Below are 24,231 nucleotides of genomic sequence, written 5' to 3' on the forward strand. Positions count from 1 at the left end.
TGGACACTAAGGGTCACTCCCAGCTCCACTGCTGTGGCCGCAGCTCTTACTTGTTCAGCAGCAGCTCACTGGCTGTCAGCTCATGGGTCAGAGGTGGCAGGATGCTGGCCTCCAGCCGATCTGAGCGGCTGTCATCCGGGCTGACTTCCATGTGGGTCTGGCCGGCTGAGTCGTCCCGGGAGTCGAAGGACAGGCGCTCAAAGCTGACAGCCTTGCTGTAGGATGGCGGGGCCTCCACGTCACCATCCTCCGTGGGATCCTGTGGGGACTCGGCCTCCCGGGCCCCCTCGGGCGCCTCCTCGTCCTGCTCAGCCTCCACTTCCTCGATGGTCTCCGTGGTCCCCTGGCGCGAGTACAGCATCGTGCACTGCGTGGGCTCGCTGTCAGGAGACACGGAGGGCACCGCCTGGCCTCAGCAACCCCTACAGCCTCCTGCGGCACCCATGGCCACGCACCCAGGCACGTGGCGGGGATGCCTCCTCACTCCCCACGTTCCATCTGCTTTGCTCCTTCTGGATAATCATGTCTGGGTGCAGAGACGGGGGAAGGGTGCTGGGTGGCAGGTCCCGGGGCGCCAAACCCTCTCGTGCATAACTTTTCAGTCCCGTCGATGGTCCTAGGCAGCAGGCCCACTGTTTATTTCCAGTCAAGACACAGTGAGCACAGTGCACCTCCCAGAGCACAGATTGTAAAGAAAGGTACTCAGGGAAAGCAGATGTCTCAACTGGCTGGGTCCACAGGTCCACAAAGATGCACTCTACTCTCAACAGACCCCACACCCTTAAGGGGAGGCCCAGAATGGTGGACCATTGGCAAGACAAAGCCTGCCTCGTTGTTTATGCTGGCTCCTCCCTGCACTTCCATCCTGTGCCTTTTCTCACTGGTGCCTCTGACACCTGACTGGACGCTCACCATCGTGCTTTTCCTGGCTCCCCACCACCTGGCACATGGAAGCCCCGCCCACCACTTTCTGCCCCAGGGTCTCTCCTGGGGCTGCACCCACCCTCCCCTCTGACTGCCCTTCCGCTTTCTCCTCCCACTGGTTTTGCGCTGCCAGCTCCTCTTCCAGCTTCATTTTCCAGGAGCCCCTCTGTCCTGGTCTTTACTCTACTTCTGTGTCCTGTCTTCCCTTTTGCATCTCTCCTCCCCTTCTTAACTCTTCCTGACAGGTTCATGCAAAAAACACTGGAAACAAAAGTACAGCAGCCATAGCCGTGAAATCAAGGTCTGCCTGCTGTGCTGTGTACCTCAACACACCCGGCCCTGAAGAGAGGGGGAAAAGTCACCTGAAGATGCCGAGTATACGGGGTGTGCAATGATCAGCTGTTAGGCTCTGAGAAGGTGCTGCTCCTTAAATGGTGTGTGTGAGCAGCTGGGGTCATATCGCTGAGACGCTTAAAGGTGCAGACTGTACCCATTTCTCTTGTCATGGACACTGGTGCACACACATGAATGAATGAATGCATCTGGCTGAGCCTTGAGACTGAAGAGCCAGAATTGCATGAGCTCTTGATCCTAATTCAGAGTTGTTCAGGGCCCCAGGACTTTGGCCCTACATGTGCCTACAGCACATTAGGGTCTCAGAATGCCAAGACAATGCTTTTGGCTAAGACTTACCTTGATTAGACATGACCGTGAAACTGACTGGTCACCCAGTTCACAGTTTTCAGACCACTGGAACCAGCCCCACACCAGGTTCTAACTTCCAGAGGGACCATAACCTATCACAAGAATGCTCTTTATGGTTTTTGATGAGGTCTGACCCCAAAGTGATTCAGGTAAATCCTGGTATGTTCAGGAATCAGCAGATTGGAATGGCATAGCGTGTGCCCACCAGAGGACATCTTAAATGACCATGGCATTCCCTGAAACGCCAGGTGCCAGCCTCCTGAAGCTCTGAATGTACATACGTACATAGCTGCTGGAGACAGCTGACTTGCCGACACTGCCCTTAGATTAGGGGTGGGTTATTTGGGTGGTTATTTGGTGTCAGGATAAGCACAATACAGCTTGTGCTTCTGTGCTCCTGTTGATTTTTCAAAGAAGAGCTTTTGGATTTTAAGCAAGTGATTTCATTTCTATGCATGATTATAGTTTTTATCGTGAGGTTTAATGAGAAAGCATAAGCCCAAAGTAATCTTTCCCAAACCAAACAAGTTAAGGTCTCCCAAGGTAATACATTCTACTGCATAATAATATTATTTTAAAAACAATGGTTGAATATATTCTAACTTGCATGTCAGTTGGGCATGTAGCATGTGGACAAATTCATTCTGTATTGACCAAATGTGACTACATACAGGATTTGGGATTAACTCCTACTGTGTAGATCTTTGGACAAAATTATGAGAAAGTTTCCTACTCTTCCTGACCCATTTTTCCCCCTGAGGACTGCCTACAGGCACCCTCAACCAAGGAGGAAACATGCTTGCTCCTTTGGAAATAGAAAGTGTGAAATACTTACAAAATGGAGGAGAATGTTTATAGTAGGATTTTTAAGAAACTCCTAACAGACAAAAAGCAAAGAGCGGTTAGTTGAATAGAACGCTATCCTGGGAACGACCAGTTGTGTCCCAGGAAGGATGCTGGTTATGCTTTCATTAGTCATGCACCTTCTTAAGACAAAAGTGAACGAAAACACACAGGTCACAATAACTCATCTGTGCAATGACACGGAAGGGGCTGACACGGTCACAGACAAAGCATGCATGGGTGAGCACCTGGAGCCTAAGCTGGTGCTCTCGGCGGACGAGGAGGACACATCCATGCTGAGCATTTTACGGAGCCCGGGCCGAGCGCGCTCACTCGTTTTAGGCACAGTTTCTGGTCCATCTAAATCATCAAGGGTGGACTGCCTTGAGAACAGCATGGTTGCTTCCGTGTAGCAGCTAGCAGCGCAAACAGTTACAGAGACACAGTGTTAAAACAGCGCCGGAAACAGGAGTCACACACGTCAGAGACCCAGATACCGCCATGCAGCAGACCACACGCCACTCCAGCACCACGGACAGCGGCCACCGCAGCGGGGCTCCGGGACAGAGAAGGGAAGATGAGACAGGATAGCACTGGGCTGGGAACAGGACTGCTGACAAAGGATGAAGTGTTGCTCTCTGGGTGGGACAGGGAACTAGAATAATGACAAGTCCTGACCTGTCTCTCACAGAGCAAAATTCATCTTTACAATTGTACAGCTGAGGTTTTTTTTTTTTTCAAAGACAGGAAATATATTTTATTCAGAGCCCCCCTTCCCCAATCCTGAGTTCAGTTCTTAAGCAGAAATACCTGCTCAAGTAAAATTTATATAAGAATGCCATTTAAACAACATGGTTTCCAAAAGAAAAGAAGGAAGCTCAGGATTGACTGCAACAAACTGAATTTTCCACCCCATTTTCTGAGTGATATTCAGTCGAGCCAAATTGGATGGCTTGGAGAAGAGATGCTGGTTTGATATGCAACTGGATATAAACCAACATCAAAAAGAAAAGAAAAGAAATGGTAAAAAGGCAACAACACAGGAAGTCCAGCAGTGGCAGGGCATCTGGTCTGTTAACTGTTCATTGAGCCCAATGAGTGATTTTCTCTGTGATCACATTCTAGGTCTCGGCAGATGTCAGCAGGGTGAGATCCCACTGGCTGAATCCTCAGCACCTGTCACTCGACACTCAGGGAGGAAACTGAGGCAGATTCAGGGCTGAGCTGCTACTGGGTGATCCCAGTAGCAGCCAACAGCTCAGATGGAGGCATGATTGCAGTTCACATGTGGAGTTGAACCCCAGAGAAGAACACCCCGTGAAGCTGTTGACATGGAGGCTCCTGGGGCACTGGCTTCCAGCCTGAGAGCGAGTGACCCAGCTGACCTTTCATGTTACAGACAGCTGATTTACTGGATGAACATCAGCCTCTAGTGATTGCACCAGGGGACCTATTGTGTGCCGGCCACACAGTAAGTGCCCTGAGTCAGTGACTGTGGGGGCAGAAATGGAAACCATTCAATATGAGGGAGTGACCTCTGGGGTCCCCTTTAGGGGTGGGGAATTTGAGGCGCTCATGGAACTGTTAAAGGGCTTTCAGGTTCTCAGAGCCATAGCAGCCCCCACACCCAAGTGCTCTGTGGGAGAACACCCTGACTGCATGTCACAGCCACATGGCCAAGACAGGACCCAGCAATGGGAGAGGGAAGGGACAAGGCGAGCAACCAAACGGTCTCTAATAAGGATTTTAAAGAACAACCCTAACTCCTTTTGATGCCAACTCATCCTGAATAAAAAGAGGAGATAATGGTGAGATGAACTAGAAACATAGTGGACATTGATTACCTGCAGGGGTTTAGATAAATCCCTTCCCCCTCTTCTGGGTCTCAGTCTCATCATTTATGAGATGAGGGAACTAGATCTTTGAGCTTCCGTACTGTTTCATATTTTCAGAGGTGGATCCCCCAGCCTTTGAGGAGTTTGCAGCAGAAAGAGGCTGTGCACCCTGACCTGCCCAATTTTCTGTGTGGAATCAATGCTCTGACCACAAAGTCCTCTTTACCTTGTTAATTCTTGGGTGATTTCTGCCACCACGCAGCCCGCCCTCAGACCCCACACTACTGGGTTATTTGCAGTGGATTAGCTTGTCGTCCAAGCCAGGACAGTTTTAAAACTGAAAGGGATGAGCAGGAGCTTTACAAAAACAGGTGACAAATCTAACTGATGTCCTCAGGTCATTGGAGCCATCCCAGGGGCACACAGCACACACTTCAAATAATAAACACTCTGCATGTATCTAGGAATGTTCCTTGGAATGTCACCAATGTTTCCTGAAGGAACTTTATTTTCTGGGAAGGTAGAGGATATCTGATTTCATACATCTGGATTTGAAAGAAATCGTGACTGTTCCAGTAAGTCAAACGGAACATAAGCACATTTGTTAGGTTCCTACTCTACTGTCTGCTGAAGGGAAAAGTGGGTGAGATGGGGCGGGTGGGACAACTCCTTACAGGTTGGGTCCTTAAGGGGCTGGGCCACATAGAGCGTGTGGGTCCCCGCACCCCTGACGGGGGTGATGCTACCTGCCCCAGGGCATAGGTGTGCTGATGGCAAATGCCCACACCGGGGTCCCTCCCAGAAAAGACCACTGCTTCGTCAGAAATCAGCGTGGCTTCCTATGGACTCTGTTGCAGACACACAATTGTTTGGAGATTTGAAAGTTTCCTAAACAACAACAACAAAAAAATGGAAGTTTTCCTTGGCCTTTAAGGAGAAGGAAAATATGTTCACTCCCTTACTAAGGGCATAAATGACCAATATTGTGTCTCCCTTTTCTTCACATTACAAATAATGAGTAAAAGGACATTAAAAATAATTTTAAAGGTGTTGGTTTTCTATTAGTAAGTTTGTTGATGGATTGACCATTTAAAAATGTTGGAGTATTTTGACAGTCTTTGTTAAAAGGCAATCAATGAATTTTAATATCTCCCACCTCACAGGTTTTGACTATGGGGGCAGATTTGTCATCTTGGATCAGATTTAAAGGCAGTTACTTGATTTTGTTTTAGCCAGTCTTTGTTTTCTTTTTCCTCTTATCCCTCCTAAAGTTGTGGTTTACAATATTTACTCACTTTCTTAACTAACCATACTATCAGTTGTTACACAGCTGAAAGTTACTAATCCAGGAATCATGTATGTTTATTTTATGAACAACTGATTTTCAGTTCACGTTCTAATTTTCTGTTTGATTCACTCGGTTGAGAGTTTGGTTCTGGAGCCACTATTCTTAAGCCAGGCTCATGCGTAAAATTCAGGAAGCCTGTGAAACGCCTGAAGTTCTATGGGGAAAAATGTGTAATTATGTGTGATTTTCCCCTTTGGGAACTAGTCTGCAGCCTCACGCACTGTCATAAGAAGTTCACATCCCTGTCAAATGGGGATGATAACAGTACATCTCAAGGGGTCTGTTAAGGAAGAAGTGAGGAAACCCCCACACAGTGCAGCCCCGGGGAAGGGTCAGTGCAGGGGCCCGTGTGAAGCAGGGGTGTGACCACACAACTCGGAAGGTGGGGCCCACAGAACCACTTCTCAAATTTTTACGATTCCTAATCATACAGTAAAATTTCTGAAAGAAGATGGAGAGCAACAGGTGGCAGAAGACTCTAGAACAGAAGATACTTTGTGGAACAGCGTTTTAAAGGCATTGAAGATGCAGTTCTCGATATAGTTACTCATTTTGTGTCAGGAGGCTCATCTGACTTAACTCCAGCTTGGAAATCCCAGTCCTGGGCCCGTGGGTCACATGGGTCTTTCTAATAATTTATGATTGATATCTGCTTCTCTCTGCTTGGACCAGGGGCAGCGATGCTCTGCTGGGCCATGCCCACGGAGACAGCCCAGAGCAGCTGGGCACTCCCAAGGTTCTGATTAGCCTGCACCTCTCCCATCACCTCTCACCTCTGTCATCCCTGTGGAAAGCAGCACCACTGTGGAGCACGTGACCTACCTGGAGATGCTGTCGTGGGAATCCAAGCTGTCCATCCTGTGGGCGGTCTGGGCACCTGCAGCAGTGCCAGCGTGCTCGTCGATGGTGTCCAGTCCCGACTCCCTGGACAGGTTCATGATGTGGTTCTGGTAGTACATGTGGATGCTCTCCCGGGTTGGGACGTTGCCCTGCGGAGAGGGAGACACTGTCACAGCCCTGTGCAGACATCAACGCTTCTCAGTACGGACAGCCCTCCGCCATCACACACACCTTGAGCAGGATGAAAAGCCAAGTTAGTCAAGCTGAGGATTGACGTCAACTCACTGAATTAATGGTGCCAGATGCTACTGGGTCATGCTGAACAGGGAACCCCTCCTAGTTTAAGGTTGAAGATGGTCAAATGTACAACTTGCAGTTATGAAATAAATAAACCATGGGGATGCAATGGTGACTAGAGTTAACGATACTGTATTGCGTATTGAAAAGTTATTAAGAGAATAGATCTTCAAAGTCTTCTTCACAATAAAATTTATAACAGGTGCAGTGATGGAAGTTAACTAGATCTACTGTGGTTATCATTTTACAATATACATAAATACCAAGTTATTATACTGTAAGCCTGAAATGAATAAAATGGTATATGCCACCCACATCTCAAAAAATAAAATTAAAAAATTAAAAAGGAATCCCTTTTCATATGTTGATAATTTTGCTAAGTGAGAGTAACCTTTCCAGCCATGAACTTTTTTTTCAAATGTAACCTAGAAACCATCTATGCCTATGTTTTGTCTTAGTCACTCAGTCATGTCTGACTCTTTACCAGCCCATGGACTGTAGCCCGTCAGGCTCTTTGGTCCATGGGATTTCCCAGGCAAGAATATTGGAGTGGGTTGCCATTCCCTTCTCCGGGGATCTTCCGGACCCAGGGATTGAACCTGGGTCTCCTGAGTTGCAGGCAGGTTCTTTACCTTCTGAGCCTCCACATGTGTATATTCCTAATTTTCCCTATGAGAAGTTTCAGGCCAAACTTCCCAGACTAAAGCGCATGATCCTTTATGAGATACAACAGAATCAGTGCAGCTGGGAACCATGGTGACGAGAGGTGACAGAGTGAACATGCTGGCCAAGATCCTAGGACTGTGAGTGTGGGTGTGTGTGTGTGTGGTGTGTACATTATCATTCTGAGCATGGAAAATACTGAAATATACCAAAAAAGCAGAGGGGTTATGCAAAGACTGGAGAGGAAGGATTTTGTCTGAGCCTCTGTGGAGGTCTGGACCCTGGCTTTTAGAACTTTTGTGACTCGGGCAGAAGCGAAGCAGGGTCTCGAGCAGGGCTACCTTCTTGATCTCTCTGGTCAGCATGCAGCGCTCGATCCTCAGGACAGTGGAGATGTCGAGGTGCTCCCTGGAGATGGAGTTGAGCCACGTTGTGAAACTGTCCACGGTTGCCAGAAACAGGACCCAGGTGAACTTCAAAATATTAAAGATCCTCTTGATGATGTTGTCTAGGAGGAAGAAGAGAACTTGATTTAAAGGGACATTGCACCCTCAGTCATGGTGCTGTGTGTGGAGCAGTGGTGTTTTATCAAAGGCAGCCCTGCCTGGTTTTGTCCTTGACCCTGACATGGAGAGACAGGGCCGTGGTGGGGACGGGAGGCACTGGTGTGCACAGGCATGGAAGTGGTGGGCAGGGTTTTCCACACCTGCACTGGCAGCACCCAAACCAAACTCGGACAGAACTGTTACCCTTTGGTCAACGTCGGGAGACGCATTAGGCGTTACTGACAAAATGGAGGCATGGCCCCACACCCCCACCCTTTGTTCCGTAGGCACGGACCCGGAATGAAGGAGTTAGGCTTTGTGATTCTGACTTGTTTTTTCCTTTTCTCGGCTGAGTTGACTGAAGAGAATATTAAGGTGCTTATTGTTTTTGAGAGGAGCATAAGAAGGCATAAAGCCTTCTGCAGCTGTGCTCAAAGAATAATTCATAAAGTTAATCACTGACATTTGTTTAAGGACTTTTACAAAAAAGTGTTCCAGGGTGAGCACACAGGCCCCAGCTTGAGGCCATGGGAGGGACTGCTATCTGAAGCCCATTTGTGAGAAAAGTGTTTATAGCAAAGGAGTTTGCTGAATTTAGGGCTTAGGAATAATTAAAATAGAAGCTAAAGATATAAGGATTGCTGTAATGTTAGCATATTCTACTATAGCTTATAGAAATTAGGGACTTTAGAGATATTATTAGCTAGAAGCCCTTTCTAAGAAATAGTGAGCTTAGGATACTAGGGGCAAACAGGACTTAGAAAGATAAGAAATAAACTGAGGAGTGTGGTATGCAGCCCAGACATTAGCATGAGTTACAGGTTATTCACAAGGACACATGAGAAGAAGTAGATAAGCGAATTGCTGAGGCAGGAACTCCTTTTGAGGGGCAACAATGATTTATGGAGACAACAAATCTGGGTCAGTGGGAACTGAAAATATCAAACCTCTGACCTAATGCTTTTATAAAAGTATAAAAGAGAATCATAAGCTTGAAATAAACAGGCAGTCCAAGAAAAATGAGAAGCTGCCTCAGTTTCTCGCAGACACCGCCCACCCCTTCAAGTTGAATCCCTGGCTGCTGGAGCTGGACTCCGGCAGGTCAAAGCTTCAGTCGAAACAGGTCCATATAGAGACACCAGGTCTAATTAGAAGTACAGCCTGCATTCAAGGGTATTTGCTACTGGCCAGAAACAGTCTGAATCTATCCAAGTAATTGGTTCCTTTAATGCTTTTCTTGTTCTGTTGGTTCAGTAAGACTCTGATGTTTCCCACTACAGCTGAACTGTAGTTGAACACCTTTCAAAGGTATTTCGTACAGAATTCAGTCTACACACTAAGACTCTATCCAAACCCCTGTATCATCTTCCTCACATGTATTTAATGACACCAAGCTATGCTTACTATAAAATTCTGACTGTGTGGTCAGTCCTCTCCAAACCATAGGAGTCCTGAGATGCCCACTGACCCTGGGCCACCTCCCTCCTCTTGGCTGTGTCTGGGACCCGCCTGGGGAGCTGCGTGTGACCAGCTCACCTCCGACGCTCATCTCTACCCCCGAGTGGTCATGTAGATTTGGGAAACTTGGCTAGTTTTTCTCTGCCTTGGTTTTTTTCTGTGTTAAGTGGGGAAGAGGGCTTTGAGGGAGTTGAACAAGCTAATGTGTGTAAAGCTTATGGCAAAGGAGACAAGGTACTCGAAGCAGGGGCACTGTTACCAGGAAAAAGTTTGCAGGAATAACAGGGTGTTGCCCCACAGACAGCAAGACGATCGTCTGGACGTGGAGGCCCGCTTCAAGGACCGTGCCTCTGAGGGCTTGGAGAGCCTTTGGGAAGTCTCGTTTTGTGTCAACAGATGGCATCCATGGATGTATTTGTGTCCAGCACAAAAGAGCCTGAACACCTTGCCTGTGGGTAAGTGGTGCACCCAGGACTGCCAGCCCTGAGGCAGAGGAAGCCATGTGTCTGTGGAGCCAGAGAGGCATGTGGGTTCACTGCATTCAGAGGGTTTTGTTTCTCCTCTTTTTTTTTTTTCTGATGCAGAAATGTTCCCCCCAGTCTCAGGCTTGGTGAAGCCCACATGCCACTGGGCCTGGGCTGGGGCTCAGAAGATGTGAGCTCTGTCCCTGACAGTGTGGAGTCCTGAGCAGATGCGCTGGGATTCAGGTTTCTTCGCTAAAAGGAGGAGTCAGCCCAAGCCCTGGAGGCTGCTCATTTCCCAGTGTACTTACCACTCACGCGTGCTCAGTCGCTTCAGTTGTATACGACTTTGTGCAACCCCGTGGACTGTAGCCTGCAGGTGCTTCTGTCCATGGGATTGTCCAGGCAAGAATACTGGAGTGGGTTGCCATTTCCTCCTCCAGGGGATCTTCCCCACCCAGGGACTGAAACTACCTCTCACTTCACTCCTTTTCCATGACTTCTAAATGCCAATATTTTGGGGGGCCTCCATGCTGATGGTTTCCCTGGGACATTTATAATTTGTTCCCAACTCCCTTTCATAGGCATTTGGGTAAAGGACTTTACACATGGACTCTAATCCGACATCTCATCCCACAATGCAAAGGTAGGTCTCATTTTCAGAGTCCCTTTGCAATTTCACTAGAGATGCAATTTCACGAGAGATGAGATTTCAAGGGATGCTGATTATTGAGTCACAGTCCAGAAACAGGATTTAATTCACTGTTTCCAGGCAGCCTTCCTCACGCACCATCTGGGCAAGAAACATAGTCCCACTCCCAGCCCCTGCCCCCACCTCCCTTGCTGATGGGCATCTTCACTTTGTTACCTGGTCCATCAGACTTCTTTTTGACTGGCTCATCCTCCCGGTCTTCCCACTCCACAGGACCTGCCAAGAGTGTCCAAGAAACATGAGTTACATCCTTTCAGGGTAAATTAACACTGATGCTACACTTCTGGACTGAGAGGAATTTTATAATGAAATCTGGGACGTTCTGCCTATTTGAAGAGCTCCCAGAGAAGAGTTGTCAGAATTCTGAGCTTTGAGATTCTCCTCACTTGACTTCAGAATGAGTATTGCGGAGTTGGGGATGGTAAACCAAATTGTTTGGTCAAATCTTTCCTGCTTCCTGTTGTTTAATGGCCTGTGAGTTGAGAGTGGTTTTTGTATTTTCAATAGTTGAAAAAAAGTCTGAAGAAGAAGAATATTTTATGCATATGAAAATTATATAAAATTCAAATTTTGGTGGAACATAGCCATGCCCACTTGGGGACATACCATCCAAATCTGCTCAAGAAGGCAGGGTGAGTTGCAGCAGGAATCTACAGTGCAAAGCTTATCATATTTACTATCCAGCCCTTTATAGAAAAAGTGTGCTGACTGCTGTTAAAAACTATGAGGTTGTAATTTTGAATACCTTGAGGATCAAAATACAGAACCCAGAAACATACCTAAGACTAAATGGGAGATTAACACTGTCAAAAGGAGCATTTAAATTAATAGAAAAAGAAAGATTCATTTACCAAACAGGCTTAGCATAATAGATCTCCGCTTCAAAGAATAATAAAAATTCAAAAGGTAAATAAAATTAAGAGGAAAATACAAGAAAACATATGCATAACACCTGGGGGGGAGACTTTCTTAAGCAAGATGAAAATACAGAAATTCCAAAAAGAAACCTACTTGAGAGACCTACTTGACATCAGAAAAAAATTAAACATTACTTAGAAAACGTACACCATGAACTAAAAGATAAGCACTGGGTTGGAAAAAAAGATACTTGTAACACTACAAAAGGATAATATTCCTAATATAAGTATCTCCTAGATTAATAAAGACAATCCAATAGACTTATGAAATGTGATAAAAATGTTTAAATCTTGGATTTGAAAGTAAAATTTATTTACTTTTGTATTCAAATTTTTTTCATTTTAATATTTACCAAGAAAATTTGAAATAAAACGTTCAACCTTATTAGTTTCATTAGTCCATGGAATTCTCCAGGCAAGAATACTGGAGTGGGTTGCCATTTCCTTCTCCAGGGGGATCCTCCTGACCCAGGGATTGAACTCAGGTCTCCTGCATTGCAGGCAGATTCTTTACTATCTGAGCCACCAAGGAAGCCACCCCTGCCCCCCACAAAAACCAAGAAAATATGAAATAAAAAATATTCAACTTTATTAGTTAGGAAAATTCAAATGAAAACAAAAGCTGTTTGTCATCCTTGAAAAGACACACGATAAAAAGAGTAGTAACAGCCCATAGGACAAAGCTCCAGGGAAATAGACATTCCTACACCTCATACAGAGGAGTTTAAATTTCTAAAATCTCTTGGGAAAATATTTATTAAAGTAAAAAAAAAAAAGCACCCACTTTAACCCAGAAATTCCACTTCCGATCATCTATTTTGGGGAAAGTGTGTGTTCTTCCTGCTTTTGCCATGCATTTAAACACACACACACGACTACATATGAATTTTTGTGTGAGGAAATCCTTGATAGTGTTATTTATTGTGGCAAAAATTTGGAAGCAAATCTTATATCCATTAGCGATGGAGGAGTTGGATAAATTATGCATATCCATATTACAGAATATTTTGCAGCTATTAAAAAAGGATGATATAGTTTTATAAATACTTAATTGGAGAAGTGTTCATGATATATTGTTAATGAACATACAGGAGAATCTGTGCAGCATGGACTCACTTTTGAATCAAAGGAAACAGTACCTGCCCACAGGTATGTATACCCAGGAAAGGGGTTGAAGAGAACACAACCCCTGCAAAGATTTGGTGCCTTAGGGTAGCTTTCCAGGCTATACTGCATCCGCTTCCTTACTGCTTGACTTGCTACATCCTCAGTGTCTTAATTTTGCCTTTTTAAACCAATCAAGTAAAATAAAATGAAAGCTACAGGAGGCAGCAGGGAGCAGAACGGTCAAAAAAGAGAACAGCTTTGCCATTAGAGCTCCATTAGAAGTTATGTTTTCCTTTTCTTTTCTTGTTTGAATACATTTTTAATTTCACAAAGAATCAATATACACATTTCCTTTGTAAAGAATTAAAATATAACAAGCCTGAAGGTTTCTTTAATCCTACCCCTTACTCTCAGCCTCCCCACCTCTTCTGCCAGAAGTCACCACAGCAATTAACTGGCTAAGTTTTCTTCCCAGTCTTTTCCCTTGTGCATTTATACACGATTACATGCATCCATTAAAAACGCAAAACATTGTCTGGAGGCACTTCGGTTTCGTTTCGTAAGTGGTTTCACAATGTGCATGCCAGCATGCTTTTCACTTAACAGTATGTCAGGAATTGTTCTCCATGGCAGTTCAAAGTAATTCATTTTGCTTTTTAACCTCCTAAATAGTATGCCGTAATATACTGGTCACATAATTTATTTGGTTCTTCTTTACGTGGACATTTAGGATATTCCAAATTTTCGTTAGTGATAATGTTTGATGAATATTGTTAGACACATGTGCTTGTGAATGTGAAAAAAGTGAAAGTCGCTCAGTCGTGTCCCCATGGACTGTAGCCCACTAGGGTCCTCTGTCCATGGAATTCTGCAGGCAAGAATACTGGAGAGGGTAGCCATTCCCTTCTCCAGGGGATCTTCCCAACCCAGGGATCAAACCCAGGTCTCCCGCATTGCAAATGGATTCTTTACCAGCTGAGCTGCCAGGGAAGCCCACGTGTATTTGTGCTTATGTGCAAATATTGACTCATGTGAAGCCACACACCTGGAGGTGGGAGGGATCCCCAGTAGGAGACACACACTTAAATTTTCCGATTGACATCTGCTCTCCAAAGTGGAGGTGCTGTTTACAATACCACAGACACGGACGCCTCCTCTAGCTCCAAACAGAGCACAGACGCCTCCTCTAGCTCCAGAGCTATGTTTACATTCTTGCTAATCCAATCGATTAAAAAAACAGAATGTCAAAATATTTAGTTTACATTTCTCATATTGAGCTACTTAGTGAAACTGAGTTCCTTTTGGCTGTTTCTATTTTCTGATCTTGAATTACTTTTCATACCCATTCATTCACTGGGCTAAATTTTTCTTTTGCTGACTCTCAGAAGTTCTTAATATAGCCAGAACACTGATCTTTAGTCTGATACATAATAAAAACATTTTCCCTGAGCTCCCCACTTGCTTTTTAACTTTGTTTTGGTGTGTTTGTCGTCATTTCCTCCCCTTAGAAACATGTTTCTATCATATGTTTTTGAATGAATTGATAGTGTTGAATACAGCACTGGTAGATATGTTCCATTTTTGGCCCTTGACTGCTCTTTAAGTGTTCTTTCCCTTTTTTTTCTTGATCAAATTTCTAAAGGTTCATCTTTCTTATTTTCCAAGAACAGCTTTTCACTTAATGATCAGGTCGTCTTCTATGTCTTTTCGATGACTTAATAGCCACCTAAAAATTATTATTTTGCTTCTACTTTCTTTGGGGTTATTTTGCTTCTATCTCTCTTCGCATTTTATTAGATGTACCTCAACATAAATTCATGTTTTAATTTATTCCAAGACCTGAGAAAGGGCAAGTAAAAGCCTTTGTGTTCTTTAGACATTAAAAATTTCATTCCTCCCAAGCTTGTCCCTGGTCCGATGCCTGTCAGCTGCAAGCCCTCTCCATCACTCACCCTCCCCGGATTCTTTTCTCCTTCTTTTCTGTTCTTCTCTTGCAGATCTTTTTTTCTCTTTGCGCCTCTGTCGGAGTGCTGTTTTAGGGTCAGTAATCCAGGCTTGATAAACAAACTGAAGGGAGAAAGTTTCATTATTTTCTGAACTTTTAATAAATTGAATTAAAGAAAAAGGAACCAACACCAAGCTTCCTGACTTTCAGAAATATATATATTTTTTCTCTCAACATGAATTAAACCTCCCTGTCTTACACCTCTCAATATACTGAGCTGACCAGTGCTCACTGGCCATGAAATAAAATGTGAAAATAGATGTTATAGGCATGTATTTTGTTCAGTATCAGACAATCATGAGATTCTCTAGAATCACGAATGCCCACTTCTCCCCCATCCTCCCATCCTACTATATCTCTGACACTTAGCTCCTGATTCCCTTGTGTGACACATACTAGGCATAAGCTAGAAGGCTGGCTAAGTGTCATTCATTTTCTCCCGACACATATAAAGTTTGAGTCAAGACCGAAACATCTTTTGTTCATTTACTTTGGGAAATTACTTTTGCATGTTTGATACTCTCTCTTGTGAGTAACAACTATTACCAACAACTTGAGAAAGAGCTTTGTAGATTGATCAGTATTTGGAGAGGAAAGATACTGTGCTGTGAAGGTTAAGAGGTTATTCCAGAATGGGTGGAAGGAGAACAGGGGAGCTTTAGGTCACCTTCTGTCATTTTCATTCAAGAGCTGAAAACAGTTGCATTAATACATGACAACCAGTAACCACAACAGAGCAATTTTGAATGTCCCGCCCACCAACAGTGTCCCAAGTCATGCAGAAGGAACACAAAGAAAACCCTGGAACGCAAAGTCAGCCATCCACAACCATGAAGCCGGGCAGCATGCTCAACGTGCAGCCACGAACACAGCTGGTCTCAGGGAAGCTGGGTTTCTATCATGAAGATAAAGGAGGAGGGGCACTTGTAAACCCCAACACTTTCATTTTATTCTATATTACTTTCAGATTTCTGAAATCCTTGAAAAACACAGTGTAAACAAACCACTGGCATCGTAGAAGTGAAGGGGAGTTTAACTTTTCCATCCATGGAAATGTAAAGGTGGTGGGTTACTAGGTCAGAGCATTTCCTCACAGGTAGAAATCTGAATCTTACGGGCAATTCACACACATACAAGATCTGTATAGTTTCTGAATAATAAACCCAGGAGTCAAAAAAGTTATCCTAGTTTATGCCAGAAACATATTTTGAAAAGGAAAAGCGAATTGCAATTTGAAGCATAAGCACCAGAAAAAGGAATTTATGGTTGATGTTTATTGAGCATGTTAACTGGAGATTCTATTAAGAATATCTCTGAGGTTTAGGTCGTTAATAGGCAAACTTGCTTCAGCAAAATATTGATTCTTTAAAAGAATCTGAACTGCTAAATGAAAGAAATTTTCAGGCTTAAGAAATACATACTGTGACATTTCCTTAAAATAGTGTTATTACAATATTGCTTTTGGATAATGCAAAAATGCCAAAGTGGAAAATAAGAAAGTGATTCAGGATTTGTGAGTGTACTACGTGTACAATCTTTTGCTCTGAAGAAAAATGAAACTCCTAGGAGACAAGAGAGGGGAGGAGAGAGCAGGGGAGGGTTTAGGACAGAAATGAAGGTATCTTGTAGAAAGGGTTCTGGCCACACCGATGATGCCTCATTAAAATGGTGTTCCTGGTTCTACATGTGGTCCTTCAATGACTGATCCTGCTGGTGTTTCCTCGCTGAGATGAGTGTTTGAAGAAAGGAGGGAAGGGGAGGATCTTAGGACAAGTCCTCATTTGTAGGAAAATGACCTTCATGTCCATGTTTGGAAGTACAAATATTTTACAGCTCCAGGAACACTGGACTGAGGATCAGACTATTTCTGGGAAAAGTTGGATGATGAAGGAGGAAGAGGAAGCATCCCAATTCTTACTGAGTTAAGACACTGAATTAAGCTTCTTTCTGAAATGTCTCAATTCCGAAGTCTCAGTGGTAACTACCTCCCAGTGTCATGGGTATCTCTGGAGAACAGACACATGAAGAGCTAATCTTGGGTAGAAAAACACACGAAAATGTGTATAAATGACATCGACTTCTCCATCTGCGGCTGCCACTAGCCTGTACCCAACTTCATCTCAGAGCTCACCCTCAGTGATTTCATCTTAAATATCAGGGAAATGGGATTCCTTTTACTGATAACTTCTTACGCAAAAAGCATTTACTTTTTGAAATAGGAGAGGACTTTATTGAAGTGGAGATCTGTAACCGAAGTTGGTTAAGTTTTCTAAAATGTTTTTTAATCCAGTTGTGATCCAGAACTTTATGTTGTTGGTAAGAAGATAATTTTTTAAACTAAGACGGGGAATAATCACATTGTAATCTTTCATATAAATTCTTAAACATGAATGGAAAGATACATAGGCAGTCATAAAAGGGGAAAAGAAAAGAAATCCAAGGAAGCAGCAACAGAGAATATTAAACTAGAACTCAGAAACCTGGCGTTTTAAAAAGGGAAGAAACCCAGGGGTCTAGACTGTGCTATGCAAGGCAGAGCAGCTTTTAGGTTCAACTGAGAGCTTGAGAAAAATCTAGAATTTCAGGTCCCTCTGGACCTGATATAATTTAAATAACCTGCGTTTAAATAAGACCCCCAGGTAAAAGGGGAGAAGCCTTGGTCTCCCTTGCTAGCCACACCCTTGTGGAGCATTTTGCTAGTGTAAATGCATGCTCCAGTTTAAGGCAGGAGAAGCGGCTTTCTATAAAGCACAAGAGTAGTGAGTCACTATTTATGATTTCCAATTATGAAATGACCACAGCAGAGGTAGCTAGATACTTTCTGTTGTGTGTTGGGTGAATTAACAAATAACTGGAGCAGTTCATTCAGCAGTGTCTCTGATGATGTGGACTGTGGAGGCTGGGTGGACCGTCCACAGCAGCTCAGGCCAGTGAAGAGAGACACTGAACTTGGGCAGAAGATGCCAGAAGAGTCCAATTTAGGAAGATGCAGGCTTAACTGGGAGCCTGAAAGGAGACGGAGCAAAACGAGTCGTTTTTTTCTGTTTGTAATTTTACCAGCTTTCTGAGAAATGGTCATGTTTTGACACATCATATCTGATGCATGCAACCATAGGTGACCCTTTTAACATGAGACGTGACTTAGGCAGAACTACAAGAAGATTTGTATCTGCATTTTCTCTTTCTATTTTTTAATCAGCTCTGATGCTGACTGAAAAACAAGAATCACCATAATAAGGAATTTGGCTTCTCAGGACGATTTTTGGAAAAATTTGCCCAATATTTTAAATTCTTCTCATTCCTTCATTGTAAGATGTATAGAACAGGGAAAACGCAGATGTGGGGCAGCAGGGGTCTGCCCATCTAAAGGTCTACGGAGCGGAGGGCCACACACCACACATCAGTAAAATGTCAAATACCTTTGCAGCTCTGATTAAATACTGAAGAATAGTTTTGGGAAGTTTAATGATAGACTTTGGCAAGGCTAAAATGGCTGATGCAAACTTCCCAATAGCTCTCTACAAAGAAGGACAAAGCAAGAGTAATTAGTAGAAAAAACCCCCCAAAACCGATCACTTAATATAAGACATCAGTACGAGTTTGGCTCTACAATTATACCGACTGGGTTAAAACGTGCTCATCTCTGAATGTGTAATAAAATGTGCCCTGCTTGTAGGATAGGAATAAAGAAAATGATTTATCATTCATGTAATCTGTAAAAATGGTGAAGACGACCCGCTCTCTCCTCTGCTGCCTGATGAGTGAGGATTAGAAGGAAACGCGTTGGAATAAAAATAAACAAGTCATTAGTGTTGAGCAAGCCAGCTGCACACATGCACACGCTGTCATCAAGAAACACACGCGGGCAGCAATGGGGCAAGTGACAGAGCATCATCAGAGCCAAGTGTCCCCGCGAACAACTCAGTTCTTCACTTTCACTAGGGAGACAGGGTGGAGGTAAGCTGCCAGCTTGGGAAGACCCGGCCAGCAAGCAGACACTGGCCTCATGGAGGCATCATGAGACTGGCCAGATGTCCATCTGTGTGCCTTATAGTCTAACAGTGGGGAAAGAACAGCCCTGTGTCTGCTCCCTTGTAATGGAAATCTACCGAGTTTTCATCCCATATGTAACTCTACTGACAAGCCCACATCTTTAACAAACACTGATGATAAAATTGCTGGACACACGCTACTAGGCTGGTGACTCATGTCACCAAGAACGATACGGCAGGTTCTGAAAAAGAGAGGCAGTTAAGTTGAGAACATCAAAACTGGGCTGGAGGTTTTTATGATTTTAATACAGTCTAAAATCTTTAGAAGTACCAAGGGAACTGATTTTCAAAATTCAAAATGACTGTTTTCAAAACAAAGCGAGGATTTTATTTTCATGGTCGGCTATTTCTCCTCTGGAACTGGAAGTCCACTCAAGTGATCCAAAGCTTGAAACGAAGTACACTCAGGGCAGCCTTAATTTTGTTTAGAGCACCAGAAATTTTTTTTATGCAAATGAACAGCTGGCTGGACCAGTGTCCTTGCAGGAATTCTGGCAGTAACAATTGCAATGCTGACAGCAAGCGGCAGGACAGGACAGTGAGAACCACGCGACTTCAGATGTGAACTAGAACCTCTGGGAGCCACCACGCATGAATACGGCAGAGGAAGTTGAGGCCTGTGGTCAAGGTCTGTCAGAAAGAAAACCTCTTCAACCAACCAAGGCTGTGATGTCCTTATCCCCATAGTTACCTGGAAAGCTGACCTCCGGGGGGGCTCTTCGTCTTCCTTTTTTAATTCTTCCTCTTCTTCCTCTTCACTATCCGTTTCAAACAAATAGTAATCTCCACTCCTGACCACTAAGTAAAACAAAATATGTACTTATTTCTTGGAAGAAATATGAGACAGTTTGGGGTGTATTTATGAAATGCCCCCCAAAGACACATAACCTGTCCCTCAAAGGCATCAGTGGGGACGAGGAAACAGGAGATGAGGAGACCTCACTCTGGGATGAGCTACATGGTCTGTGGAGCACCAGGCCTCGTCCAGGCCATGGAGGGGACCTGGCTGCTGCTGGGTTCATCTGGCATTTTCTTCCTTCTTCACAGGAAATTGTACACGGATACACCAGATCAGGCCTGGAGCAACTGGTTCTGTTACCAAGATGGCCGAGAGGACTGAAAACTATCATCATGTCACAGTTCAGCACTTTAGGACCTCAGACAAGCTCAAAGTGAAGCAGAAGCTTCAGCGTTGCCTGAATGGGTACAAATTGCTATGGCAGAGCCAACAGGGATGATTAGGGACCAGGAGTCACGTGTCACCACCTTCTGCTTCACTTTATACTGTGCAGACACAGGCCATAACACAGGCCGCAGGACATTTGAAAAAGAGTTTTTCTTTATATCACACATTATCATGAGGAGGAAATGGGCAAATAACATAAAAAAAAAAAGAAAAGAAAAAAAAGAAAGCACAATCACAAAAACACCACCACCACACTCTGGCTCTTTCTACTCATAGGCTAGGACAGAAGGAGCCAGGAGGACAAGATCCATACGGTTTAGCACTGTTAGGCTTCTGGTCAACAAGAAGCCCCCCAGTTGCTTGCTGAAATTTGAGGAGAACTGTACTGACCACAAGACACAAAGCACAAACCATATGGATAGTCCTTGCCTGGCATTTCCCTTCCAAAGACATATTGTGTCTTAAGCACGGAGACAGTCTAGAGAGCTGAAATGTTCAGAGAGCTCAAAAAGTTTGAGAATGGAATCTTTATCAGTTTTATGACTATTTTATCAGAGAAAAGAGACCCAGCATGTGCATTTCTGATGCGACAAGAACTGCACTGTCACTGCAGGAAAACATACGCATATTTCCAAGTTATATTAGAATTTTCAAATGCTGAGGTATCTTTTGGATGACATCACGTGATGTCTTTAGGTATCTTCTGGACTTATCCACTGTAAGGTCACAGGAAACCTTGGCTTGTTGAAAATTAGTTGCTATCACCAAACATGATAGTGAGTAATTTTGCCCATGTTTTCAGACATATCTGAGACCTTCATCCATGAAGATGCAGAATGAATGAATTGGGCCTTATATCCTTGAACAGAAGCACTGTGATTTGTTATGTTTATTTTGAAGAAGGAACCAAGCCCAGAGGACTGGGCCCAGGCCTGAGGAAATAAATGCAATTCAACATAAGGTAAGAATAAGCAAGAACGAACCAAAGTCACAGCATTACGTTGGACCGAGATGGAGACCATGAAAGTAATGCTTCAGATAAGCTCAGAGATTTGCTGGAAAGTCACACGGACTTGACGTCACGTGGTCATTTGGTAAACACCGAGATTTCCAGGACTGAACATTTTACCCTCATTATTGGCTCTAAAATCAACGATAGCTTCAACTGTATTCAATCATACCTTCGAGAACTTTTGTTCATGGGGCCACTGAAGTCAGTTTTCATCATAAGCAGTTGTACATTGATTTTTATTGTTTGAAAGATGCTGCCAATTTGTATGGGACATGTGCCATTAACACATTAAAAATGGAAGAAAATGTTTTAAAAATCTCCTATTCCTTTATAAATTGTCATTGAAATGAAACTTAGATAATATTTCCTGAAGTTCTATATCTGCTAATAATAAGTAAAGAAGCTCTTATATTTATGTTTGTGAGTTCTGATAGGGGTCCTGCCTCCAGCCTGGGTCTGTGTATGTACCATGGACATGGATGCTGACAGCTGGCTTTTAAAATCCCACCACCTGTAACACCAGGGACTTGGTCCTGTATTTCAGATATTTGACAACAAAGTGAGGCTTGTCACGGATTCTGCTGTACAGAACTGATGTGGAAACAAGTGCGTCTCACCAGCATGGAAGGTATCATTGAACAGCAATGATGCGATGGTCTGTGTGCATATAGACATGGAACTGGGAGGATGTCACCTACAGAACATGTTAAGAGTGCAGATGCTCACCAGTAATGTGAATAACACAGCAACGTTATTGTATCATCAGTGAGTTTGCAAAGGGTATTCCAAAGACACTTATTCTTACACTTGGCACCTCTAAGAAATATTTAAAAGCCCAATGACTCAAGAGATGGGAAAATGGGCTTTCAATAAAGTGCTTCCAAATCTAAAGATAGGTTTTGGAACTCGTCATTGTCTATAAAATAAGCCACACGTCAATTCCTTTCCTTTCCTCCCCAGCTTGTAAAAAGAAGTATCTGATTCCAAACTATGAATGACACATACCCCGGCATCATTGCACTGGAAGTTTTATAACGAGGCACAGGTAGTGTAATCCCAGCCTTCAGGAACTTGATATAATGAGGGTGAAATGAATCAGAAACTCTAAAGTCAACAACATTCAGAGGAAGTTCTTTCAAGGATAACCAACTCATAAGGTGGTGACCGAAGACCATATCCAATTCCTCCCAAAATGCAATGTTTACACGAGCAAAGGAAAGTCTCATGATGACCACAGCGGGCATATACCCCCAGTTAAAGGACAAAACATCAGTATGACACCATTTTGAAATGGATAGGTCTCTCTAAACTAGCAAAGGGCCCTTTAAAAACAGAAAGATTGGCACAGTTTACTTGTGACTTGATAGAAACTGGCACACAGTGTCCGCACAGGAGACTGTTGGCATGACTGACACGCCAGCAGACAGTGGGTCACACAGAATTCCAGCTTGAATCTTTGTCTTTTGACTTGAGCAGCAGATGAAATGAAACTCTTTAGAACTCATGAATTTTTTTCATGCCATAATGCTAAATTCAGTATTTGGGATTACATTTTATTACATCCAGGTATATGGAGCAAAATTTGAATATCGCTTCCTGAAATTGGCTTGCTGATTTTAGGAAATTATTTCTTGGGTGAAAGGCCAAAACCAGATCTAAATGATGGTAAGAATTAGGTGAGAGAAAGGATTCTGACTGATTTCCTATTGATTCTGAACACCATCCTGTTGACGTTAGGGACCTTGTGATATTACTTGTCTGATTACATAAACTGCAGTAATCAAGACACAATACAAGATATAAAAGTCTGCAGACATTACAAGTAATCTGCAAGATAATGAATAATTATTCAGTACTCTAACAAATTCAAAGTGGGCCAGACTGAAATGGATCATTCCATTAGAATATGCCATTGCCAAGAGTAAGTGCTACATCCTTTGCTAAGCAGAGCAGGCATAGCCGCTGCATTTCGCAATTACTAATTCTTTTTTTTTTTTTTTTCTGTGATAGGGTGAAACACACCAACTCTGTGTGGCTATCGAGTTCTGCTTTTCCAAAACCATCATCTGACTTTCCTCTGAAGGGTCCTGTCTAAGCTCTGGTGACTCTGAGACCACCCACACATCAGGCGTTGGATTTGGAGGGTAGTTTTAGAGCTTTTTTGAAACTGAGGAGGCAGGGTGAGAAAGTAACTGTCTTAAGGTATCCCCATCTTTGTGCTTAATAAATTGCCAACTACCCTTACAAAAATGGAATCAATGCTCTTGGAATGGCAGAGCGGTGGAGGCGGGTTGGGGGGTAGGTCATTCACATTCACACCCAGTGCTTTTCAAAGAGGGTCATGGACATTCCAAATACAATGATTTTCTTTAAATTCAGAGTTCCAGGAGGAGCTGAAATGCATTTTCAATAAGGGTTTTCAGCCATGGAACAAACACACCTCAGCAGAGCTCTGGACCTCAGAATCCGATAACAAAGCCATCAACCCCTCTTCCCTCTCTGAGCCCATGGGTGGTGCTCAGGAACATGTGAGCCACATGGGAGTCGGCTGACTGCTCTGGAAGATTCCATCTGTCATGCTCAGAGACCCACAGAGATCACAGTGTTTCTCCCCTCTGCCCCTCCTATCAAGTCACAAGCATCAAACCATGCATGGAACACATAGGTCACGGGGACGCCTGAATTCTGGTCAAGGATATAAGGGTTAGAATCGATGAAATCGTAAGAGGATCGAGAAAAACCTACTGGAAGCATGATCAACCCAAGGCCGCCACCACTGCTTTTTTTTGCCCTTGGTTTTCTGTTTGTCTGCTTCTCCTAAAATAAAATATGTCCAAATATTAATTCTCAGGAAGTGAGAAAACAAATTTTGAAAACCACGCTTTAACAACTCAATTGTCAAAATCTAGACATATTGCAAAAGTACACCACCCAAGGTCAGGAAAAGAAATTCTACTGACTGAACATTTACGTGGTTCAGCAGTCAATTCCACAAGGTAAATATTCAGTATTCTATTAACAGAATGCCACATTTTCACTTTCTTTTTAGTGACTGAGGGCATATAAAAAGTATAAGAAAATGATTGTCTGTCAAAAATGCATCCCACATTGAATTTTCCATAGAATTAACAAAAAGAAGCACCACCCAGATATTATAGAAAAATTTAGTGGCAAATAATTTGCTAAAATACGTACATTCCAATAACCAGAAATATCTCTTTTGATCATTTTAATGCATGGTTGGAAAATATCAATTTATTGTTGATAAATAGATACTATGCACTGGAAGAACACCATGTATTATTTCTCCATTCCTTTCAA

General features: G+C 43.5%; 1 protein-coding gene across 3 annotated transcripts in view; it reads right to left on the reverse strand.

Moving 5' to 3' along the window:
* The window catches only part of PIEZO2 (piezo type mechanosensitive ion channel component 2), a 251,309-nt gene that overhangs the window by 20,577 nt on the left and 206,501 nt on the right, over nucleotides 1-24,231 (reverse strand). For all 3 annotated transcript variants that reach the window (XM_027525524.1, XM_027525522.1, XM_027525523.1), the window contains 7 exons: nucleotides 23,656-23,727; nucleotides 19,404-19,510; nucleotides 14,608-14,722; nucleotides 10,788-10,847; nucleotides 7,797-7,963; nucleotides 6,478-6,644; nucleotides 51-380 (listed from right to left, as the gene is read on the reverse strand). In XM_027525524.1, the coding sequence (XP_027381325.1) occupies nucleotides 51-380; nucleotides 6,478-6,644; nucleotides 7,797-7,963; nucleotides 10,788-10,847; nucleotides 14,608-14,722; nucleotides 19,404-19,510; nucleotides 23,656-23,727 (1,018 nt within the window). The remainder of the gene's footprint in view (nucleotides 1-50; nucleotides 381-6,477; nucleotides 6,645-7,796; nucleotides 7,964-10,787; nucleotides 10,848-14,607; nucleotides 14,723-19,403; nucleotides 19,511-23,655; nucleotides 23,728-24,231) is intronic.

The sequence above is a fragment of the Bos indicus x Bos taurus genome, chromosome 24 (genome assembly GCF_003369695.1).
Source record: "Bos indicus x Bos taurus breed Angus x Brahman F1 hybrid chromosome 24, Bos_hybrid_MaternalHap_v2.0, whole genome shotgun sequence".
Lineage (NCBI taxonomy): Eukaryota > Metazoa > Chordata > Mammalia > Artiodactyla > Bovidae > Bos > Bos indicus x Bos taurus.